The 26,621-nt window shown below is 35.1% G+C and overlaps 1 protein-coding gene across 7 annotated transcripts in view; it reads left to right on the top strand.

Moving 5' to 3' along the window:
• Window positions 1-26,621, top strand: part of PCDH9 (protocadherin 9) — a 932,946-nt gene that overhangs the window by 599,049 nt on the left and 307,276 nt on the right. For 4 of the 7 annotated variants that reach the window (XM_001925503.6, XM_021065362.1, XM_021065363.1 and 1 more), the window contains one exon: window positions 26,388-26,589. In XM_001925503.6, coding sequence (XP_001925538.2) covers window positions 26,388-26,589 — 202 coding nt within the window. The remainder of the gene's footprint in view (window positions 1-26,387; window positions 26,590-26,621) is intronic. The other 3 variants (XM_021065365.1, XM_021065364.1, XM_021065367.1) reach the window with 1 other exon arrangement.

Genomic DNA, 26,621 nt, shown 5'->3' with positions numbered 1-26,621 from the left:
CAATATTAAATCTATAAGGGTTTCAATTCAAAATTAGTTGCAAGTTTTAGCCACTAATTTTCTCTCTCCTAATTTTCGGTTCTCTCCTCATCTTCTTTTATTTGCCCTTGACTGGTATTGAGCAGTAGACAGACCAGAGCCAATTCCTTCCTTCACCTCTTGATTTTTCATTTGTCCATAGTCCTTTTCCAGTCATCTCCTCATGTATGTCTGAGAGTCTACTATATACCAGGCCTTTGCTGAATGCTGAATACAAAATACCTTGGACATTCAATATAAATTAGGAAAACTGTTTGGTTCATTGAGATTTAAGTTCTGTTTTCCATGCTGCCTTTGAATCATTTATTTTACTAGTTCTTTGGGGTCTCATCTTTCATATACTTGATATTTTTCTCTCCTAGTTTCTGGCTACACTGAAGGAATCAGTGTCTAGAAGCCTTTGCATCTCCACTTGCCCCGGCCTCCTAACACTCGCAATCACAAACCATGCATGCGAGCAATCATTTTTTCAGCATGTTGTCACAGAATTAACCTAATGTGGGAAAGGAAGCCTGAGCTATTTCACTGGTTGGCATTGAGTACTTATACCCTGAAGAGTGTACATGTTAATGCCAAAGGGCTATGCCACTAGAACTCAGAACTATACAGTTATAATTATAAATCAACCAGAAAATGCAGTTTGTTCAAAGTCCATCCTTCTCTCTTTATAAATAGCATATTTGGAAGCTGGTCATAGAGCTCCATTGGTCCACAGAGAGGTTTTCCTTCTGGCACCAGTGTGTGTATCTGTGCATGAATTTATCTGGTTTACGACGAACCTAATTGTGTTTGTGGATAACATCGAGGCCAGTTTTATCAATTTATTTCCAACTTTTTCATTTGAATTAGCAACAAATTACGATCTTAGCATTGGTTCAAGGATGATTTCATGGTCTAACCCAGATAAACAAGGGCAAACCTCAGGGGGCCTCTCAGCGGTAAAGCGATTTTAATTAGTAAAAGATCCCAAAACTGCACATCCAAAACAAACTGTTACTCAGCAGACAATTTGGTGCCATCCATCAGAACCCTCATTCACGACTTGTGAAAGACAGGAAGCTTTGGGGAAGAACTGGTGAGGGGTAATGAGAAGTGTCACTTAAAGTTAGTTCCTGGAAGTAAAGATCAAAGTGAAGGACACTCATGCTCCTGGCACTCATATCATATCAAAGTGTCAGGTTTCAGAGTTATCTCAATTCTACAGTTCCAGCCAGCAAAAGAGAAATGCTCAGTAACTTTCTACAAGAAATAAGAGTCTTCATCTCGAAATTCTTAGTCGTTAATTTTTAGTCCCTATTAAAGACAATAGGAAATGGTGAAAAATCATGGCTATAGTTAAGCCAACACATCAGCAAACCAAGCCCTCAAAAGAAGTCAATTGATACATGGGCTTGATTGTCGATTGTTTTGTTTATAAATACCAAATCGTTAAGTTTTGATTATTTATGTTACTGCAATCCTCACTTCTCTTTTCAAGAACTACTTTCTTTTAATACTCTCTTTGAATTGTTTTAGATTTTTCAGTTTTTCATAATAATGTGACAAATTTCTGGACGTATTTCTGGAAAGCATCACTAAAACATTTGTGGTTTACATATACAGTTGTAATTAGAAATGGGATATGAAAGAAAAACCTCACAACCAAAACTTAACTTTTTGTATTTTGCCTCAAAGAGGTATTACACGTGAATTTACTGGTCATTTGAAGTCAGATATATGAACAGATAGGTCACCATAATTAGCTAAGTTAATAATCAATATTTGAACATACTTATTCTTTCAGATTTCAGCAATCTTATCTAAATGCAACCTTACTATTCAGATAGTGGAATGGTTTATTAATAAGGCCAATGATGGCAACAAAGGAAATTCAAAGTAGAAAAGGGTGAAGAATTAACAACCTTAACTCTATCTCCTGCAAGTAGCCAGGACAGCTCTTGTTTCTTCAGGTGAATGAAAGCTGGTGCTGAAGGCATTAAGATAAAAAAAAATTTACATTTTTCTAAGGTACCCTTAGCAGGCTAGAAATTCTCTTCCTCCAATATTCTTCTTCAGTATCCCAAGCCCCACCAAATTATGTTTTATTATCTATATGATATGTTATCATTTTCAACTCACAAAGAAAAGTGTGTTTGTGTGTGTGTGCGTGAGAGAGAGAGAGAGAGAGAGAGAGAAATAGAGAGCGAGAAGGGGAGGGGGATTTTAGGCATTCATTTAGCTATGACTTTGGAAAGATTTAAATATTTTTACATTTCCTGGCAGATAGCCTATAATCCTCCAGCAGTTAAGAGTCTTGTTTCGGAAACAGCAAAGGAGTGGCACCTCAGCAGTATGATTATTAGCTCTTTAATTACTTGTCATATCCCACTATTTCTGGCCCCTTGCTCCTTTACTAGTCCTAAGGTAAAAATAAACTAAAACACACATTCTCTCTGAATCAGGCCAACTTTGAGGCAATCGTCAGACCACAATTTTTAAAGATTCTTTTCCTTGGATGGAGTTGAGAACAGGACAAGAAATAGAGAAAGAGGCCAAGGCCTGGTAGGGGGCACCAGATGGTGGGGGTTGGGGGCATGTAGAAGGAACAACAAGAAATAACTGTTTTAAAAATCTCTCAGAGAAAAATGCAGCGGGATACCTGTGCTTTAAAATGGGAGGAAGATTAAAACCTGCTAGAGACTAAGCAAATATTCTTTTTTCTGCTTCTTTCAAAAACAAAAAATATATGCCCTAAATGGAGAAGTAAATGACATCATACTGCCTCTGATTTCACATGTTCTAAGGCCTGTTTTGGTGCAGTTATTTTGCTATAAGTCATTCTGGAATAACTTGGAGCAGTGATCATTCCAAGAATGTAAGGCTTAGACTTATAATTGAGTCTGAAGAGCCTGATGGTATTAGACCACTTTATGAATGACAAATGTATACACAAAATATGTCTTCGAAACTGAAATTTTATGATTCAGTCATTTATTGAACTCTAACATTAGGGATACATTTGATGGTAAAACAAACAAGGTGCTTAGAAACTAGTGGAAGAGTATCCAATTTGTCATTGCTTTGTCTATTTCCTATTTTTTTGTCATTAAAAAAAATTGATTCCCATTGTGTGTAATTTAGAGAGTGCATGTGCTTTGTTTTGTTTTTGCAAGTGGAGAGGGTATATGCAAAGAATAAGCAAGGGATTTGACCCTTAACATTATGAAAGGGTGTCCTGGTTAGCAAATTAGTCATTGAAACTCTTTATGTCCCTTTTCTCCTTTGTAAAAAGAGGATGCTATTTCTTAAGTCTTTTTTGAGTATAACCATTAGTATAAAGCATCTAGTATAGTGACCAGAAAACTATTTCTCAGAGAATGAGAAATGTTCAAAAATATTTGTTCCATTTTTTTCTTCCTCTTGACTGCTAGCATGGTATTACATTAGATTTGAGAAGCCACAGATTGCACAGCATAGAGTACCATTATTTTATGTGCCGTTAAGAAAGTAATGCCAACAATTAAATTACAACATAATAGGTTCTTAACACACTGATTATCTGACACATTTTGAGTCTAGAATGCATGTAGACATTTTTAAGAAAACATTGTCAATAAACAAATAGATGTTTAAATTGTATTCATAAAGCATATGTGTTTTGGTGTTTTAAATTTGAAGATAATTCATGTTAACAATACAGAAAAATAGATAAACATGATATTACCTACATGTACACACATTCATGTGTGTGTTGAGGAAGGACATAGAAATGAAGAGTGATTTAACTGATAAAGGATCATGGCTAAACATTACCCTTAAGAATTGCTTATTCTTTAGTTTAAATAATAGTCTGGAATAAATGAATAAATAATCTTTAAAAAAATCAAATTTCAAGCTAAAATCAATTTGGTTTTTATTTCCACTTGAGAAATTAAAATAGATATAAGAAATACTTGCAAATTAAATTATACTCAAAGTAATAGCGTTTATTATCATATTTATTATTTTAAAAGTTTTATTTCTAAGTATATTGAGTGATTGATATCAATCAACCAATTCATCCAAAAATGTTATTTCTACAAATAAATTTGATTAGTGTAAATAATTTGAGGAAACCCAAACCACTCAGCACACACACAAAAATGAAATGCAAGCAATCGAAGTTAAACAAAGACAAGGATTTCTTTGACGTGGTTTCTTTGATGTGGGGGTCTGAAAAACTAACATTATGCTTACAGTAAACATCATGAAAGACAGGCTAATCAATATAGGGGGTGTAACTTTGCGCTCACAAATGTACCTAGAGTTTTGGGATGCCTTTCTCTGCTCTACCAGCGAAAATCATGGCATTCATTTCCATGAATTCTTGGGATACATACACACACATACATGCATCCAAACATAATACACATATGCACATGCACCCACACCGTCCAAGTCTACTGAATCCAAAGGATTGCTTCAATACTGGAATTCAAATTGCTGTAAAATTCTTCATAAAGAATGAAAATTTTCGTCAAAGTCATATTTGGAGTCAGAAAGTGCACGGGCTTTAATCTGGCAAAAGCCATCCTTACAACATAATCTGGGCCACCGAGGGGCTCCTTGCCTGCCAGTCTCTTTGTTCTCTCCTTACTTGGCATCCTCCCTGAACTGCTTGGGATCATGGCCATGTGGGAGTTCCATAGGATTGGCTTTATGTGCCTGTGGACTGATGCCAGGTGCCTTTCTTTCACTTGTATTAGCCCTTCACCTAGAAATGACAGATGCAGCAGTGACTAAGTGAGAGCTGTTTGCATTGGGAGAAGCCCAGGAAGAACTCATTGGAAGCTAAAATGATCCACACAACTGAGCTGTGTCTTTCCTAACTTATTTGGAGCTGGAGTTAGAAACTCATGTAAATGGTTATCACGTTTTCAATCCATTGATCTCTGTGTATTTTATTCTGGGTTCTAAGACACCCTAATGAATTCAAATGCTGGATTGCCTGGTGGCCCAGGCACACAAGTGTAATTAAAATGCACATAGGACTTTGCTTGAGAAGTCTCCTTTCTGTTGTTTCTTTTTCTTATTCTTCCTACTCTGACTTATTCTTTGGGGCAAGAAGTAGTTCTCCTTTATACTTTACTTTTAATGTTCAAATGCACTTGCTTCCTTTTGGGAATGAATTCAAGAAATTCTCCGGGTAAATGACCATCTGTCATGTGTTTTCTCTTCTCTGTGTAAAGGGAGGTCTAGGGTGTACCTAACCATCATAAAAGATTTCAAACTTGTAACTTTATAAACACTTATCTGCTTCTTATCAGACATTCTCCTGTTAGTGGAAAGCACTTTTACAGAAGTATCAACTCTTAGAGGCTCCACTTTCATGAGACTATAGAGGAGGGGATCTTTTAAATCCCATCTCCCGCCCCTTACTTTTAAATGTGTGCAACTTGCCTAGAAGGAGTCACTTTCACTGTAGGTGAATGACACTTACCATAAAAAAGAGAAAAATATCATTAGCTTTTGTAGGAAAACTGTTTTTTGGTTGTTTTTTGTTTGTTTGTTTGGGTTTGTTTGTTTTTTGTAAGAGAGAACAAGTACCTAAGAAACTTTTTTTCCAAAGACTAGCCTGAATGCAAAGAAGAGGGAACTTTTCTAATTAGAATGTGATTCTAGAAACATCTGATGGTGTCTTAAAAGCTACTGAATATGGAAATTTCAATCCTTCTCTGTTAATTAACTCAGTTCACTAACATTGGGATGGACAGGTCCCCTCACTGCTAAGCTTTAGCATTACACTTTGAAAGCAGTAGGTCAGTGAGGCCTCCCCAGCTAACCCTGTGAGCACAATTGGATTTGTTTGGTAACAGGCTGAGCCAAGTAAATGGACTGATGACAAGCATTTTGCTTTGGTTTTGCTAGTTTTTTAATTTTCCTTTTAAAATCTTTCATTTGTTTTGCCAATATGCCTGCTTTTCTGGCACACCTGCTTTCCTCCTTAGATAGTGTTAGTTCTCTCAGAATCAATTGCAAGCAGCTTGCAACCAAATGCCTGATTAAAAAGTTAGCAGACCTTGAGTGCAATTACTTCAGCTCTGTAGCACTCAGGCATTAAACCCGGTGTTAATTGTTTCCCATTTTTGTAACGATCCTTATAATAGGATAAAAACAGAAGAGATCATTTCTTGAAGTTAAAGCAGCAGAAAATAAAGTCATCCACTCTGCATTTAATCATTGCAATATGAAATTAAACACTATTAGGAGTAAATACATGTTAGAATTTTTTTTTATTCTCTCATCATCAATCCTTCTGTGTCAATAGGTATATTGCAAAACTATATACCTATAAAGGAGGTTTTATAAATAAATAATTTTAAAGTAATTATTTAAGGATTTTTATATTGTTTCTGAGCATCATTTACCCTAATTAATAGGTTTTCTTAAATACATATTCCCCTTTATTACAAAAATCACTTTATGGTCAGAATGGCCTATATTTTCAAATGTATTATAATTTTGAAAACACAGACTAAAATTTTTAAAGGATTGCTTTTATATAAAGAGAAGAAACATTAAGAACATTGAATGAAAAACATATTGTAACTAACAATGCCTTATTGTAGCATTTCATAACATTGAAAAGATTCAAATTATAGAATTTGTATCAAAATATTTATTTAAATGTTGTCTACATGTGAGAATAAAGAAATTCTTGAAGACCCTTCTCTATTTTTCATTCTGTATAGCTATTTTGTGCCTTTTGTATTCTTAATCTGTGGATCAGAAAACTGAATCTCATAGTTTGTCAGGGTACTCATTGGGCTTATCTTCTTGGTTCTTTTTTAAATTTAATTTTATTAGAATATAGTTGACTTACAATGTTGTACTAGTTTCAGGTATACAGCACAATGAATCAGTAATACATATAAATGTATTCATTCTTTTTTTCCACATAGGTGATTACAAACTATTGAGTAGATCTTTCTGTAGGTTCTCATTAAACATCTATTTTATACAGTAGTGTGTATATGTTATTCCCACCCACCCAACTCTCCCCCCTCCAATGCTTTCCCCTGTTGTAACCACAAGATTGGTTTTGAAATCTGGGAATTTGTTTCTGTTATTTAAATAAGTTTTTTATATCATTTTTATTAGATTCCACATGTAAGAGATGTCATATGATATTTGTCTTTTTCTGCCTAACTTACTTCACTCAGTATGATAATTTTTGATTGTTGAGATTCAGGCTGTGATTCTCTATTTTCTTTTATAAGAGAAGGGTCATCCATGGCAGAGGTCCTTGCAGTTCCCAGAGAGAAAGACACTGCAGGCAGGGATAAAACTTGTTGACTGGCCTTCTGAAGTAAAATGGTTGAAAAATTCGCTGAAAAAATTAACAGTTCTATAGAGTCCATTTCACTTATACCGATATATGCTTTTATAGTTATTTAATGCAGAGTTTGCTTATCTTTTTTTTTTTTTAATCTGTCAACTCAGGTATATTTTCCATATTATTTTCTGAGCAGATAAGTATTTTCTTTTGATGTTTAAAAGAACAATCAATCAAGCTCGTTCTTTTATTTTGAACTGCCATTAAAAAAAAGAAAGCTCTCTGATTACGTAGATTGTTATATATTTTCATGCAATGCATATCGAGAATGCCTGTCAGGTGCTAAGGACTATCCTAGGTGTTAGATATAGCAAGTCAAGTAAGATGTGGTTTCTGACTTTGAGGAATTTCTGCTTTTAGTTCTGATTTGTCATAATTTCCTTCATGCATGATTTCAGGTAATATGCTGAATATAACAGATAACTAAAGATATTCTGAAACAAACAATGGAGAGTATATCAATGTACCATTATTAAGCACCCAGCATTATTGGGACCTAATGATTAAGTCCTAAAAATGTAAGCATCAGTACACCCATGTTTATGCTAACATATTTCAATGAAGGCAGTAAAAATCAGGAGCTGGAGTTCCTGTCGTGGTGCAGTGGTTGATGAATCCGACTAGGAACCATGAGGTTGTGCGTTCGATCCCTGGCCTTGCTCAGTGGGTTAAGGATCTGGCGTTGCCGTGAGCTGTGGTGTAGGTTGCAGACGTGGCTCCGATCCTGTGTTGCTGTGGCTCTGGTGTAGGCCGGAGGCTACAGCTCCTATTGGACCCCTAGCCTGGGAAATTCCATCTGCCGTGGAAGTGGCCCAAGAAATGGAAAAAAAAAAAAAAATCAGGAGCTGCATGGGGCCATTGGAAAGTGTGCTTCGATAACATCTAAAATTTTTAATGTATTTATTTAGGGAATCTAGAGATTGTATTCCACTTAGGAAAGCAAAAAATTGAACAAGAAGCCACTTATGAAGAGTTATCATTTCATTATGTTTTGCATAGAATTATAAATTTAGAGAGACTAGGAATTGTAAGCTCCCACTGTCCTCCAAGTAGCAATTCATGAGTATCCATAGCCCTTATTGGAAGACTTCCCTGGGTGAATTGGACCCTTTGATTATGTTCTTTTTTCATACTCTCAGTTTCTTTTTCATAATATCTAACACATTTGTAATTACTTACTCCAATCATTTCACTCACTAGATTATGCGTCATGAGTGGAGATGTGCCATTCTTGATTGAAAAATTTCCCCTCAGTTATCTAAGAGTACCTGACAGAAAGGAGGTAATTAACAGCTATGGTGAATGGCTGAGTAAAGAGCTTTAGGGAATGTCTTAAAACTTAAATCATTTATCCTACCATGTATTCTCCACACTTACAAATTCTTATAATGGGTTTCAGATGGATCTATTTTATAAGGGCTCATAATTTATATGGTTTTCCTTTTACTTTATTTCGTTAATGTGTACATCTCCTGCATACAATTTGAAGCTTAATAATGAACTTATTTATTCCAAAGAATAAAATACTTTGGAAGATTTTAAACATATATTGCTAAAATGGATTTAAATTTCAAACTGTTATTTTTTTTTTTTTTTCTTTTTGACGGTACCTGCAGCTTGCAGAAGTTCCTGGACCAGGATAGAGCCCATGCCACAGCGATGCTAACACTGGATCCTTAACCCACTGTGGCACCAGGGAATTCTGCAAACTGTTAACTTTAAATTTCTTTTTCACTAGATAATATGATAATACTTTTAATTCTAACATATTGCTCTACAGACACTAGGAGAGATTATATGTGTATGAGTCAAATGATGGTGACTTTGCACAAAAAGAGCTTTTTTTTTCTGTCAGTTTCCCAGGAACGAAAATTGTTGGCTGCCATGTTTGATCAGTTATTATCCACACTGAAGTTCCAATGAAAATCTCCTAGATTTTCATATCTTTGAAAAGTTAGTCATCAAATAAGATATCTGAACTACTTCTCTATGTGCTTTGTCAGTCTGTGAAACCTAAGATAAGATACTTGCTATAGGCATTAAGCTCTATGATTTCTTCCAGGAAAAGTAATTCCTTAATTCCCAAAGTACCATCATCTATCCTCTTCCATCTGTCAGGCTAGAACATGGACTAGATCAGAATTTCTTCTGATGTGAGGAACATGTCCCTTCATCTTCATGAAGTTAAATATCTGAAATGCATCCCTTAAACTGTCAAAATTGGATTATATTATTATAAAATATAAATTAAAATGTCAATATAATGGAGAACCTTTTAATGTTCATAATGTTTCAGAAACTTTAAAAAAGGATCAAAGGACTATTGTAGACAACAATCACAACTTGTGCATCCAGAAATATTATTTTTGAAATGTATACAATTATATATAGAACCTTTATTTATAACTTAAAAAGGATTAATCAGGGTTAAAGTAAAATAATGGTAATACATGAGTATCTGTATCACACACACACACACACTCAATAGAAGTAAAACTCCATATAATGCAAAACAGTGTTATCATCTTTTTAATTCTAAGAAAATAGTCTGAAATCGCCTTCATATTCACTACCCAACTCTATCAACTTTTCTTGTTTAATCCTTGGATCTTCTAAAAACAAAGTTTATTTTTAAAGGAGTTTTAGGTTTATACAAAAATTGTGCACAAACTATAAACTTACCAAATACACTCTCTTCCTGAATAGTTTCTATTAACATCTTGCATTAATTTGGTACAACAGTTACAATGAACAATATAGATATATTATTAAAATTAACTGATGTCCTTAGTTTACATTAATGTCAGTGTCAGCTCTTAGTGTTTTAATCTTTTTTTTATATCTTCTAGATAAAGTAAGTTTTCTTACAAATATTTAATTGTATTCTTCTCTTATTTTAAGTACACATGTTTAAACAATTACTCACAACAATAAATTCATTAAAAAAATTTATTCCAGACTAGCAAATTTTCCATCATTTTTAACAGGATGTACATAGGGTAATATATTTCTGTCAAGATCCTAAATGCAAACTGCAGGAAGCTCAACATTTTTTTCAAGTTTCAGGCTGCCTTATGGTTCTTAAATTTTAATGCACAGGTCAAATTGTACCATATAAGTTAAATTTTGTAAATGTTTCATTCTGAGACCATCTTTGCCTCTCTGTCTCAGACAGAAACTGAGGGAATTTCTGGGCACACATGTTGGATCTTAGAGTCAGGTGGACTTAAAAAGTGTTTACTTTCTTTTTTATATTTTATTTTCCCACTGTACAGCAAGGGGATCAAGTTATCCTTACATGTACACATTACAATTACATTTTTTTCCCCACCCTTTGTTCTGTTGCAACATGAGTATCTAGACAAGTTCTCAATGCTACTCAGCAGGATCTCCTTGTAAATCTATTCTAAGTTGTGTCTGAAAAGCCCAAGCTCCCGATCCCTCCACTCCCTCCCCCTCCCATCAGGCAGCCACAAGTCTTTTCTCCAAGTCCATGATTTTCTTTTCTGAGGAGATGTTCATTCGTGCTGGATATTAGATTCCAGTTATAAGTGATATCATATGGGGTATTTATCTTTGTCTTTCTGGCTCATTTCACTCAGTATGAGATTCTCTAGTTCCATCCATGTTGCTGCAAATGGCATTATGTCATTCTTTTTTATCGCTGAGTAGTATTCCATTGTGTATATATTACCACCTCTTACCAATCCAGTCATCTGTTGATGGACATGTGGGTTGCTTCCATGTCCTGGCTATTGTGAATAGTGCTGCAATGAACATGCGGGTGCATGTGTCTCTTTTAAGGAGAGTTTTGTCCGGATAGATGCCCAAGAGTGGGATTGTGGGGTCATATGGAAGTGCTATGTGTAGATTACTAAGGTATCTCCAAACTGTTCTCCATAGTGGCTGTACCAGTTTACATTCCCACCAACAGTGCAGGAGGGTTCCCTTTTCTCCACAGCCCCTCCAGCACTTGTTATTTGTGGATTTATTAATGACGGCCATTCTGACTGGTGTGAGGTGGTATCACATGGTAGTTTTGATTTGCATTTCTCTTATAATCAGCAATGTTGAGCATTTTTTCATGTGTTTGCTGGCCGTCTGTATATCTTCTTTGGAGAACAGTCTATTCAGGTCTTTTGCCCATTTTTCCATTGATTGATTGGCTTTTTTGCTGTTGGGTTGTATAAGTTGTTTATATATTCTAGAGATTAAGCCCTTGTCGGTTGCATCATTTGAAACTATTTTCTCCCATTCTGAAAGCTGTCTTTTTGTTTTCTTTTGGGTTTCCTTTGCTGTGCAAAAGCTTTTCAGTTTGATGAGGTCCCATGGGTTTATTTTTGCTCTAATTTCTATTGCTTTGGGAGACTGACCTGAGAAAATATTCATGAGGTTGATGTCAGAGAGTGTTTTGCCTCTGTTTTCTTCTAGGAGTTTGATGGTGTCCTGTCTTATATTTAAGTCTTTCAGCCATTTGGAGTTTATTTTTGAGCATGGTGTGAGGATGTGTTCTAGTTTCATTGCTTTGCATGCAGCTGTCCAGGTTTCCCAGCAATGCTTGCTGAATAGACTTTCTTTTTTCCCATTTTATGTTCTTGCCTCCCTTGTCAAAGATGAATTGACCATAGGTGTCAGGGTTTACTTCCGGGTTCTCTATTCTGTTCCATTGGTGTGTCTGTCTGTTTTGATACCAGTACCACACTGTTTTGATGACTGTGGCTTTGGAATATTGCTTGAAGTCTGGGAGAGTTATGCCTCCTGCTTGGTTTTTGTTTCTCAGGATTGCTTTGGCAATTATGGGTCTTTTGTTGTTCCATATAAATTTTTGGATTGTTTGTTGTAGTTCTGTGAAAAATGTCATGGGTAATTTGATAGGGATTGCATTGAACCTGTAGATTGCTTTGGGTAGTATGGCCATTTTTACAATATTGATTTTTCCAATCCATGAACATGGAATGGCTTTCCATTTCTTTACATCTTCTTTGATTTCTTTGATTAAAGTTTTATAGTTCTCAGCATATAGGTCCTTTACCTCTTTGGTCAGGTGTATTCCGAGATATTTGATTTTGTGAGGTGCAATTTTAAAAGGTATCATATTTTTGTATTCCTTTCTAATATTTCATTGCTGGTATACAGATATGCCACTGACTTCTGAATGTTAATCTTATATCCTGCTACTTTGCTGAATTTATTAATCAGTTCAAGTAGTTTTGGGGTTGAGTCCTTAGGGTTTTCTATGTATAGTATCATGTCGTCTGCATACAGTGACAGTTTTATCTCTTCTCTTCCTATATGGATGCCTTTTATATCTTTTGTTTGTCTAATTGCTGTGCTAGGACTTCCAAAACTATGTTGAAGAGCAGTGGTGAGAGTGGGCATCCCTGTCTTGTTCCAGATTTGAGTGAGAAGGCTTTCAGTTTTTCCCCATTGAGGATTATATTTGCTGTGGGTTTATTATAAATGGCTTTGATTATATTCAGGAATGTTCCCTCTATACCCACTTTGGCGAGGGTCTTGATCATGAATGGATGTTGGACTTTGTCAAATGCTTTTTCTGCGTCTATTGAGATGATCATGTGGTTTTTGACTTTTCTTTTGTTAATGTGGTGTATGACGTTGATTGATTTGCGTATGTTGAACCATCCTTGTGAACCTGGGATGAACCCTACCTGGTCATGGTGTATAAAAGTGTTTACTTTCTTAAGGCAATAATCTGCATCTGTTAACCCCAAGCTCCCAATCCATCCCATTCCCTCCCCCTCCACCTCGGCAACCATAAGTCTATTCTCCAAGTCCATGAGTTTCTTTTCTATGGAAAGTTTCATTTGTGCCATATATTCAATTCTAGATATAAGTGATATCATATGGTATTTGTCTTTCTCTTTCTGACTTACTTTACTCAGTATGAGAGTCTCTAGTTCCACCCATGTTGCTGCAAATGGCATTATTTTGTTCTTTTTTATGGCTGAGTAGTATCCACTGTGTATATATACCACATCTTCCTAATCTAATCATCTTTGGAATGGATTAGCAATGAGATCCTTCTGTGTAACACTGGGAACTATGTCTAGTCACTTATGATAATGTGAGAAAAATGTATGTATACATGTATGTGTAACTGGGTCACCATGCTGTATAGTAGAAAATTGACAAAACACTGTAAACCAGCTATAATGGAAAAAAATAAAAATCATTATATAAAAAAATGTTTACTTTTTTATCTTCAAAAAATATTGCTAAGACTTTTTAACCTTTACCTTCTGGATTGTTATGTCCACATTTGGAACATAACACTGGGGAGTTTAGTCTGCTCAAAGTAACTACGTTTTTCTGAATACAGCTCCTTATTACAGAGGTACCACTTAATCTACAGCTTTTGACGTACAAAAATTTTTGACAGATATTTGAATTTTATGTTTGCATTCAGGAAAGCAAATTATCCCCAGTGCACAAATAACAGAGATCGGTGACTCGGTAATGTTTTCAAAGGAAAGACTGAGAGCCACAGGGCAAGTAGTGATTATCACTGGGATGTATGAGTGATTTTTGTTTCAAATATCAGGCTCAAAGTCACACTGACTGCAATTAAAGGTGAAGTTTTTTTTTTTTTTTTGAAATAAAGTCCAGCCACTTTGAATGTTCGGAACAAAGGCTGCTCTACCCAGGAGAAAAGAGACACAAAATCTTACTCATGTTTATTACAACTGTGCTAGGTTCTCTGTTTCCTGAAGATCATTATAAAGGCTCTGATTCTAGCCTAGTACAGTAGGCAGTTACATACTACATTTTTCAAAGCAAAAGATACTTAAAACATTGTCCTCCAGTTTATTCGGCATCAGTGTTTTACCCTCTACAAAATAATACCTATTAATTCTTCAAAAATATTTTGATATGATTTCCCTACCCAAATATAAGTGCTCAATACATATGTGGCCAGCTTGTTTCCTGAGCTTTTTCTCAGATTTCTGTAATTCAAATCCCCTTATTCAGACCATTACCATTCATCTCCTTCTCTCATACCAGACTGCCTGCACTATTTGGCTAAATTTAGATACAAAAAGAACATTCCTGCATATAAGCTGAGAATAAAGTCAAGACTGATCTTTCACTAAGGACCAGAAATAATGCACTAGAGGAGCGTGGTTCCTCCAAGTGGCCCTCTTCCATTCTTACACTTAACATTATCATTTCTCAAAATATTTTGGAACTCCTCTTTGTAATCATCCTCAAAGCTAGATTTTAAGCCACTTGAAAAATGCGTCATGTTATTTTGTAATACGTCCTTCTTTTTAAAAGCTATTGTTCATCACTACGAATGGCTTTTATTAGTTACAAAAAATAAAGTCAGATCACAAAAGGCAGTCTGTCAGCCCCTTGTGATGCTGCGATATAATGTCACACAGCTCTCAAAACAATCAAGAGCACAAACCTCAAAATCTCTGAAAACAGAGTGGCATCCATCTTAGATCATTAAGTACTTCCTCCTTAAAATAATCAAATAAATGTTTTATACCATTCCTATTCATTTAAAAAATACTTTTCCTCTTTTCATAATCATAATTTCACATGATGAATTCTACACTCATTGAAATATCATTGCTAAACAAATTAATTTTTCCTCACCAGGTAAAGCTGTATATCACACGGCACTAAATATAATAATGAAGAGACTCTTTATGGAATACAACTTGTAGTGTTAGATTTATCTCGATTAATTCAGGTTTTCTCAGATCCAATTAATAAAGTTTGGATTTCATTTTCGACATTAATATATAAAGCAAAGCTCTCATATATATTTGACAATTTCCTTGGCTAACAATATGAGCATTTCACATGCGCTTTCAGCATGTCTCTCCATTTTGGAGTTTGTGCATAAGTTTTGCATCATGTGTATATAAATACGCTTACACAAAATTTATGTACATCTTATTTTCAAAGTATCCTTATTTTCTTCTTAACTAACTCTGATAAAAAAAGAACCTTGAGCATCACACATTCCTAATCAAAACTTTTCAACTGCAAACAACATGTACATTTGTATTTTAGGGCTGCACCTGAGGCATGTGGATGTTCCTGGGCTAGGGGCTGAACTGGAGCTAGAGCTGCTGGCCCATGCCACAGCCACAGCATCACAGGATCTAAGCCACGTCTGCGACCTACACTACACCTCATGGCAATGCCATATCCTTGACTCACTGAGTGAGGCCAGGTATCAAACCCGCATCCTCTTGGATTCTAGTCGGGTTCGTTAACTGCTGAGACACAAAGGAAATTCTTGCAAAAAATGTTTTCATTGATATCCTTTGAGATAACTAAAAGATGACAAAATTAGCTTGTCCTTTACAATGCAAGTGTTTTTCCCAGTAGTTCCTTTACAAGGGCTAAAGGAAGTTCTTAGTAATTATTTCAAATTTGATAGTTAATACAGATGTTGATTTTTAGGGGATAACTAGTCATCCTGTATCAATCTATCAACCTATCACCTGTGAGATAATTTACCAATAAGATCAAGATTTCAGATGATATCCTAAGGATGCCTGTTTCTGTGTGCTCTTTATAGCCAAAGACAGCGTCTTCCCAATCTGTACTGCCTCACCTGTCCACATTTTGGAAAACAATTGCTCAAATACATGTCATGTTTATAGGAAAACCTAGAAAAGAGAATTCAATGGTTGGTCAATAGTATCAAGGTCATCTTTTGGGCCTGTGCAGAAACATTTCCATATCCTCTAAGGGAACTTGGACCTTTCTTTTTTGTTGTTTTTTGGCTGCACCTGAGGCATGAGGAAGTTCCTGGGCCAGAGATTAAACCTGTGCCACAACATAAACCAGAGCCACAGCAGTGACAATGCCAGACCCTTAAAGTGCTGAGCCACCAGGGAGTTCCTGGACCTTTTCTTAGGTTTTGTAGACTATGTACCACTCTTTACCTTCCCTATGCAAATTATTTCCCACCTTTAAGGGACCTATGAAGACTGAGTTCTTTGTCATGACTCACTCTTTTCATGGCTCATGTACTACGATTAGTTATATGACACTCTCCATATACCAATCATATGAATCATAAACCAGAAAGAGGCTCCTCCTCCAGGAATAGCACTCCATCCATTTTCTTTTTCTTTACTTTTCTTTTTTTTTATTTTTGGAAGAGATGTAATTGATGGCTCAGAATTATTTGTAATCCATAGACTGTTGATGACATGTATCCATTCCATTTTCTAGGACTAGTTTAAGTAACTTCTCATCCTTTTACTGCATCTAAAAAGAGTCTTCTTCTTCATACTACAAAAATAACACCAAAAGTTAAGTAAATAAAATGAAACCACAGTGTTTGACACAAGATCAATTGAAAACAATTACACCACATTTTAGGTGCAAATGAACAATCCTTCAGGAAGACTTTTAAACAACCTCATTGTATAGGAATAACATTTCTCAGAGAATTTATACAGATTGCTTTCTTGCTTCTCCCCCTCTATTTGTGTTTCATTCTTTAACTTGGAATAGCATGCTCTGTCCTCTAAAGCCTTGAATTACTAGTTTTCATTCCCAATAGGAAATTATGATCTCATGCTTATTCAGCAATACTCAAGGAAGTTTAAAGTGTGTGTGTGCATGTTTAAACTTTTGAGTCAAATATCCTTCATCTGAGGTTATTTATAAAATTTTTACTTCCTAAAAAATATAATTTTTTTAAAGAAAAGATTGCTTGTTTTTGCTTTACAAGTCTTTTTTTGTATTGTGAATTATTAATAGAGGGAAATGCTAGGGAGATGCCTGTTACCTCTTTTGTCACTTCTGCTGAAACTACCTGAGAAGACTTCTTGAATCTTAAATAGCAAATCAGGCTGAATTTCTGTTATCAATGCTGACAGATCTGACACATATTTTTTAGGGATTTTTTTTTGTTGTTGTTATTATCCAAAGAAGGCTCACTTTTTGTAAAAGGTGACATGCTATGTCACTGGGTCCTATATTTTTACTCAGTAACTGTAATGCTTTAGTGAGATTTCTAATTAAACTGCTCTACCATGTGCTCTGATTTTGTTAATATGATAAGAGTAACTTCTTGTGTCACATGGATTTGTTTATACTAGAAAACTGTATTGCAAAGGGCTCTTGCTGAGTTGTTTCTTCCCTATTTCTGTACATATAATTTATAGATGCAAAATTTCTGCTTGTGGATTCAGGAGCAGCTGCTCCTATTTAATGTAGTCATTTTATATTTTGTATGCTCAGATAAAGTGCTGCATTCCTACTGGGCAACATTTTTCTGTAAGAAATAAGTTGAGGGTGTTTCTGATATCAGGAAACAAATGTGAATGTGAGAAGCAAAATAACCAACAAATGCTGACAATTCTTAATCCACTCTTTTTGCTTTGGACCACAGAGGAAACTTAAGAGTGGGATGATGCTACCAAACTGGGGAGAAAATTTGATTTCAACCCTTTTCCCTTTCTCTGGTGTCTCACAGGGGAAAGTGATGTAGGGAGGAGATCCTTGTTTTATGTTTGTTTGTAATATTTAAATTCAAAACACCAAGGTTTCACCCAAAAGAATACAAAGAATTTCCTTTTTTTCCCAAGTTCTTTAAAGCTATTGATTGTTTCTGCACAGGAAGAGAAGTACTACCTAAATTTCTCACACATCATACTGAGTTCAAAAGGAAATACAAATAAAATTATATTAAAATTTTCATCATATGTCATGAACATCAGTCCTCCAGTCATATGCAGCCCTATGAGGTAGTCAATACACTACTTACAAAGCACAAAAAGTAAGGTCTTTTGTTTGAGAAGGTCATTTCACAGTAAGACATTTACAAAGTAAAGTAAAGAGGTAAGGTGTTGGTTTCTAGGAGTTTCCACACACACTGAAACAAGCTTCCTATACTAAACATGAAGTTAGAACAAAAGCTAACAATTCTATCCTGAAAGGAAGCAGTTGCTTAACTGCAGACAGAAAACTGGTTAACAGAATAGTAAGTATAGTATAGAAGAGTATTTCCCACTTTCCCTGAAAATCCTATTCAACTTTATATGGCCAGTTATCATCAGTACCCTAGTCTTATTTTCTACAGAATTGCTAAAATTAGAAATTAAAAAAAATTCCTTTTAAAGATATCAGTGTCTTTACATCCATCACCTAGTCAAGTGAAGTTGTTATACTCATTTCTCTAATACAAACTCAAACTCCCTTAAAGAGGAAAGAAGGAAAGACTGACAGCTAATGGATTGTTATCATGTTGCATTTTGCACTTTTAAAAAGGGCAACACTCCCTGCAAACTTCTTTCCCGGGAGACAGAGAACTTCTCCCACAGGAAAGCGTCTTTGAAGAATGGACAAAGATGCTTTATTTCTACTGCAACCCCTTTAGGTTTCCTAGTTCTGTTCTGAGTAAGTCATCTCATTCAGAAAATGTTCATTATATGCTCATAAAATGTCAAGTGTATGCATTCTTCAGAAAAACTTGCTGGTTTGGATTTCATCAATTCTTATTTGAGGTTGTTAACATTTCTCCAACTACCTAGAGGGAAAAAATTGCTCAAGGATATGCAAAGTTAATGATTCTGTATTTGAGTCAAGAATAGCCTTCTCTCTCGGTCTTAGTTACTCTTTTATCCATTTTATTTTTTATTTTCATAAATTGACAATGGATTCCAATCTCAGGATGGCAACAGACCTGGGGATTGTTTGGCATAAATTCAGAATGCACCCCTTCCCTCTTTTCTCCCTGGGTTATTGTGGATTAATATAGTGAAGGTCTATTCATGCACTGACCTTGCTTAAGTCTGCATAGTTTGCAAGAATTAGAAGGAAATCAAATTATAAAAAAGGTGACACAGCTGCTGGTGAAAAGTATCCTCAAAACTGTTAAGGAGTAGATTAATAAAATTATATTTTTTAGGAGTTGTGTAATACAGATTTTGGTTCACAATAGTATTCTTAACAGGTAGAATGATGTCCAGCATGTAGTCCATCAATTTTAATAATATAATAGCCAGTTATTCTACCAGCATAAGTGAGTTTATACAGAAATAGCCACAGGAATTACAATTCAATATATGCAAATTATGGTAGATCGTAGGCAGATCCAGAGAATAAGGAAAGGGAAATTAGTTTTTATAGGAAATGGAGGAGTTGAGAGGTTCAGTATTAACCAGAGTCTTTTGGAAGAAGCTGGGGGGTCCAGAGTATGAAGGCTTCTCATTGGCTGGGCTGCTTCAGTCTCTAATTGGCAGGGGTATTCAGGGGCAGGATAAGTTTTCTTCTTCCCTCATAGCTAAGTAGGAGACAACTTCCTGTGAGATGTAGCTATAGATCTCTACCTGTTTGGAGTAATTGACTATGAACAGAAGCATTATGAGAGCTCTCTCTATAGGCCTTTCCTGCTTTCAGGTTTAGTTGAGGCTTCTTTAATGAAATGCACAAGTAGGTTCTCAATAATTATTTATAATTTGAATGGAAAATAAATAACCCTTTACATTGAATGTCAGAAACTGTCAGTTTTGTTCTCACTGAAACCTATATAGACAAATCACTTTACCTCATTTTCTCATCTAAAATAAATATGAGAGGAATATAAACTAGAAAATCCCTAAATAATTTCCTGCTTAAAAAAATACACAAATTCTACATTAGCAGAACAACAATCAACAAGATAGAAGGTTAGTTCAGTTTATCAGTAACAAATAATAAGATTACTCATTATAAAATAATTCCATGCTTAAAATAGTTCATTTACCACCAGTTGAAAAATCCCCTATAATTTTGTTCTACAAAATTATTTTTTTAAGTTTTTTTGTTAGTTCCTAAGTTTCTTGATGCAAGCTCTCAAACATCAATGAGGAAGAACTTATGTGTACTAATACTAGTTTCCCTTCAGTCGTGTCTGCAAGTATTGAGTAATACCAAATTAAGCTATAACCATAGATTGCTTTTGGGTTGCATTTCATTTACCTTCTAAACTACTATGAGTTTTACCCAATTCTATATTTTATTAAGAGGAAAAATTGATTTTTGATGGCAAGAAACTATGGAGCATATGGGTGCACGTATTTTTTTGTTGTTGTTATAATGATTTTTATTTTTTCCATTATAGCAGGTTGACAGTGTTCTGTCAATTTTCTACTATACAGCAAGGTGACCCAGTTACATGTATCTTTTTCAATGAAATTTTTGTCTGGGTATATGCCCAGGAGTGGGATTTCTGGGTCATATGGTATTTCTATATTTAGTTTTCTGAGGTATTTCTGTACTGTTTTCCATAGTGGTTGTACCAATTTACATCCCTACCAACAGTGTAGGAGGGTTCCCTTTGCTCCACATCCTCTCCAGCATTTGTTATTTATTGATGTGATAATCATGGCCGCTCTAACGGGTGTGAGGTTGTACCTCATTATAGTTTTGATTTGCATTTCTCTAATAAGTACTGATGTTGAGGATCACAGCACTATTAACAATAGCCAAGAAGTGTTGTGTACATGTGTACTCTTTAGAGATTAGCTATAGGGATGATATATTTAAACATTTTTTGTGGTTGGTTTGTTTTCAGGACCACATGTGTGGCAATGGAAGTTCCCAGGCTAGGGGTTGAATAAGAGCTTCAGCTGCCAGCTTATGCCACAGCAATGCAGGATCCAAGCTATGTCTGCAACCTATACTGTAGTTCATGGTAACACCAGATCCTTAACTCACTGAGTGGGACCAGGGAACAAACCTGCATCCTCATGGATACTTGTTGGGTTCATTGCTGCTAAGCCAAATAGGAACGCTGATGTATTATTTTTTAAGTGTGGTTAAAGGAACTTAATCAGAATTAGAAATATTTCCTTGAAAGATGTTTAAAGAAATTTCTACAAATAAAACCATATTTAAACAATTCTATAGCATTTGCTTCGACTTCCATAATATCAATTTATAATTTTTCAGAAAATAATTATTTTAAATGTCAATCGTTGGAGTTCCTATTTTGATTAAGGGGTAAAGAACCATTCAGGTTTATAGGATCCATGAGGACGTGGGTTCAATCCTTGGCCTCACTCAGTGGGTTAAGGATCCCGCATTGCCATGAGCTGTGGTGTAGGTTGCAGATGTGGCATGGATCCTGTGTTGCTTTGGTTCTGGTGTAGGCTGGGAGCTCCAGCTCCAACTGGACTTCCTGCCTGGAAACTTTCATATGCCATGGGCATAGCCCTAAAAAGTAAAAATAAATAAATAAATAAATAAATAAATAAATGTCAATCATTAACTGATAAATTTGTTTATTTGACTTATGATAATTGGATTAGTACTAGATTCATTCTATCTTGTGGTTTGAGGAAAAGCAAGGATCTTTCATTGCAATGATGAAAAAGCTAGGTAAAGAAATTAAAAAAAAAAAAAGTTTTTTCCTTTGTGGCTCATCAGGTTAAGAACTTCTTGTTAGTCTCCATGAGGATGTGGGCTGATACCTGGCCTTGTTCAGTGGGTTAAGAATCCAGTGTTGCAGTGGCAGTTGTGTAGGCCTCAGGTACAGCTCCTATTCGACTCATAGCCAGAAACTTACATATACTTCAGGTGTGGCCATAAAAAAACAAAAAAATTAAAAAATGGAAGTTAGAGTAGCAGCTCAGTGCTAGAAGATTGTTTGGCATTCCTTAGCTCAATAGAAAGCCCAGCTACCCTCTACCAGATTTCTCCTTTCTCTTGGACTATATCTCATATGCTATAAGTGATGAAGAGGGATACTTAAAACTTAGAATATAAATATAATGTATAGAAATTTTAGGGTAGTCAAAATACTAAATATTTTAAATATCATAATTTCATGATCAAGTAGCACCACTTTAAATACTGAGTCAGATATTAGCTTATGCATATTCACATCCTAAAACGCATTAACAATAATACAATTAAACTAGGTAAACTCTTTACCAATCTGATTTTTACACTTAACCTTAATTACAAATATTTTCTATATCATTAAACATTAATGTAATTTGAAATATTGTGAATGATTCAATAGTATGCTATTACACAAGTTATTAATTAGTTGCTTAGTAGACATTTCACTCTACTGCAACTTTTTGATATTTTATGCAAAAATACAGTGTATCTTACTACTAAATTTTTGCACGTGGGAATCCTTCTATGTTAATGGGACTGGGATTGTAGGCTTGGATGTGAGTCATTTATTGAGTCATTTATTGAAAAATAATATCCTATACCAGTAAGAAACACACAAGAGGAGCATTAAAGCAATGATGGGGATTCTTAGGTGACTCATTTTTTTCAGTGACTCATGAAGAACAGTGCCCAGTGAAGGAACATTTGTATTTTCCAAGGGCATATTGAATTTTAACTCTCTTCATACTAACCAACAAGAAAAAATTATTGTAAAAGTTCTTGGTGATATTTATCAAATCTAACCAGTGTGTCACCTTCCGACCTGTAGGAATCTGAACATACCTATATTTGTATATGTGTCCTTATATGCTGGTATAGAGTACGGCCCCTGGTGGAAGCTTCGCCTGGTCAGAAACCATACTGGCAGTTCAAGACAAAACAACACGGAGATGCCTGGTAGTTTTTGTTCCATCTTATTCTTTCTTGGGGCAGCCTGAGACTTGGAGCTAACCTGTCAGTGATAAGTCAGATAAACAAATGTGACATTCAAACCATCAACCAGGCACAGCCAAAAATACTAATAATGTTTCCCACGGGAGTGGGTAAGAAATAGGTGTAGGAAAACAAAATGTAGGTGCCCAGGCATTGGAAAATCTGAAGTAGTCTCATGACAACGTGCGTTGTCCCAATTCAGTCAGGCAGGACTACACTATATTTATAACCCAAATTGGGCACATTTCCTTGGGGATAACCCAAAAGTAAAATTCCCAGAGGCAGTAAAGAAAAAGTTCTCCCTTTTTCTCTTTGAATATAAAAACAGTTATAGACTTCTTAAGAGACTAGTGGGAAAAACTTCAGTTTCTCTGAGGAGAAGCCCTGTGCTCTAAGCAGTTGGTCTTCATCCCTCACTCACACTGAGAGTAACTTCCCCTCAGAGATGCTCTGGGCTGACACATCTACAGGTGCACTGTGAGGCATGCCAAGATTCTGCAAATCTCTCATAAAAAAAAAAACAAAACAGTATTTTTTTCCTGGGGTGAAGGATTCACATCTTTATAACTAGTTAAATACTATGAATAGCCACAGAAATTACGATAGAATATGTAGCATCAATTTCAAGATTTATAGCTACCTTTTATTGAGTATCTACTATGTATTATGTATCATATACCAAGAACACTAATTTTACCTGTTTGAGCTTTACAACACTCCTATGCTGAAGGCACTGTTTTCTCCATTTCACAAGGCCAGGAACTTGTTCAATGACATAAAATTCTTGCCTAAGGCCAGGCTCTATACAGAGCAAGGGCCCACAGCCAGCAGTTGTCTGGCTCCTCACCTGGGGCTCTTTGGCAAAACCTGAATAAGTGCCATTGAGTCCTTTACTTAAACCTCCATGATCTTCGATTTTTCTCCATTTTAATTTATCCAAATATTCTCCCTCTACCTACCTTGATATTTCAGATTTTCTGCTGCTTGCATCAGTAATTATGATGAATAAGTTAAAGACTGATTTGCTTGATCAATTTGCTTTGTACATGTTGCAATTCATAGTCCATATGCATCAACACTCTTATCTCCCATTACACTGATAAATTGGGCACAATTTTTGCTAATTAAGGTTTAAACATCTTTGAGTCAAATTAATTAGGAAATATTTCCATAAGCCACAGTAGTTTACACATTGTATCACTCTAATTTACAGGGTCTTACTGCAAATAAATCACACTAGATTTATATCTCTTATTCTCACATACAATGATAAAGAAAAATCATAGTATAGTATATGAGAGATGGAATCATAAATTGTATTTGAAATAGTTGAAAAATATATATTTTTTTATTCTCAGTGTAATTACAGTATCAGGCTATGTACAGTAGGTGCTCAATAAATACTATTTCTAATGATCATACTGTGAGAACGGCTGGATTTAGATATAATCTGGTGTTACAGATTCGGACATTTCCTTGGAAAAAATATTGTAATTAAACCAACACTAATTATGTTTAAAAAGACTATCACAGATGTTAAGTTTCCTTTTTCCGTCTGTCTATGAAACAAATATTTTAAAATGGCTTCTGAAGCTTTTTCCAGAAATACCTTATAAAATTGTAGAATCAGTCACATTGTTCTATTAACTTTCTCTTGTGTTTTGACTTCCTTTTTGCTTACTTGAGGTATAACTAAGAGATATTCCTCCAGAGGTAACACAAAGATACTCTGTAATATGGACTTTTTAATAGACGAGTCACTTTTTTTCATTTTTAAAGTTATATTGAAGCATAGCTGATTTATAATGTTGTAATAGATCAATCACTTTAAAGGTGATGTTAACACATTATGATGCGCATCCTTTTTTGTGTTTATTATAAAAAAAAGAAAGTAATGAATTAAGTGCATATTCAAACAGAGAAAATACTTATATTATTGGTTTTCCCTAATGGTTTAAAAACACATGAGAAAGGAAAAATTATAACAAATAAAATCAGTAGCATGACCTTCCCTATAAAAGTTGAAATGCATTTCAGATATTAATACTCAAGTTTTCCTTGCATTTTGTGTAGCACTCACCTAGGCACCTTTCCAAATCTATTGAGGAAAAAGCAATGGTACTAATATAGTTTTGCATGAAGGTGAAATGTGCTACAATAGACTCAATTGGTAACATTTATGATTATAGTTTATGTGATATTGACATCAGTTCATTAAAAATGTACTGAACTATCCAATCATTTCACACAGGTCATTGAACAGCAATAAAGTAGTTTCAGCTTTTCTTCATTATGACTCTGAGCTGGATTTGAACCAGTGACTCACAGGAAATGGGCTATTTCTATTGTCAGTCTAGAAAAAATACATATATAGATAGCTGTATTTCTGTCTACAGCATTTTATCTCTAACAGCAATCCTTTGTTTTGAAATGGATATAATTTATAAATTGTCTCTTGAAAAGCACAAAATTTAGTAATGGCAAAGTGATTATGTTATACATTACATCTTCATATATTATATATTTTACTATTCATATGTTCATAATTTTTTAAAAATCTGAATAAAAGTAGTCACATGTGATGTGATATTGAGAGGTAGTTGGTTGTCAAAGCAGAATGAAAATTACATGCAGTCCGATATATAGCACATATTTACTATTCTCACAAATTCTGTAAGGCATATATCTCTCCACCCTATGAAGTTCTAAATATTCTCCTATCTCACAGATTGCATCAGCTGAGAGAATATTTGTCAGGCGAACTAAGCAGTTATCTGTGCTGAAATGCACAATTTTATTTAATCAAAACAGTAAAATTTATTAAAGTACCCATATACCTATTTTGGGTTACTTCTAATGGTGACATTTTGCAAATAGATGCCAGGGTAAACACTTTTCAAGAAGGATATTCTATAACAAATGACTGTTAGCAATAATGGGGGCAGTGGATTTCATTGCAAAGTGACTTCCTTGCAAAAGCTATCTTAAAACCAAGTAAACACAATACCTGGTCTTAAAAAAAAAAAAAAAAAAAAAGGAATGCTGCATTGCATTATTTATGTATTTATTCAGATCTACGGAACAAACATTTGTGTATTTCTGTTTCTTCAAAATTTTTCTGTCTTTGATCACTAGCACATATACTCCTTGCCTTTTTTTCTGCAAATTTAGCGGTTTTTTGAATAATACAAGATAGAAATTCTTTCTTATATTTTGCAAGTTGGATATCTCACGGTGAACAGCAAATAACAAATGTTTGCTCCCAGCTGTATTCCAAGTTTTATATACTCTGCCTCGGCATTGTACTGTATGTTGAAAGTTGCTTTGCTTTGAGATCCGCTGATGCTTCCTTCGGGAGGGATGTTAATGGCGTGTCCTGTGGTCTTCTTTGTAGTCGCAGCGCCGGGTTACCTTTCACCTCCCAGACGGCTCCCAGGAAAGCTGCAGTGACAGTGGTCTAGGAGACCACGAGCCGGTGGGTAGTGGAACCCTGATCTCACACCCTCTTCCTCTGGTTCAGCCACAGGACGAATTCTATGACCAGGCCTCTCCGGACAAGAGGACTGAAGCAGATGGCAACTCGGACCCCAACTCTGGTGAGTCCCTTTACAAAGTTTGCTTGGAATTC

The sequence above is a fragment of the Sus scrofa genome, chromosome 11 (genome assembly GCF_000003025.6).
Source record: "Sus scrofa isolate TJ Tabasco breed Duroc chromosome 11, Sscrofa11.1, whole genome shotgun sequence".
Classification (NCBI taxonomy): domain Eukaryota; kingdom Metazoa; phylum Chordata; class Mammalia; order Artiodactyla; family Suidae; genus Sus; species Sus scrofa.
The sequence above is the reverse complement of the archived record's forward strand: the minus strand, read 5'-3'. Positions and strand labels throughout refer to the sequence as shown.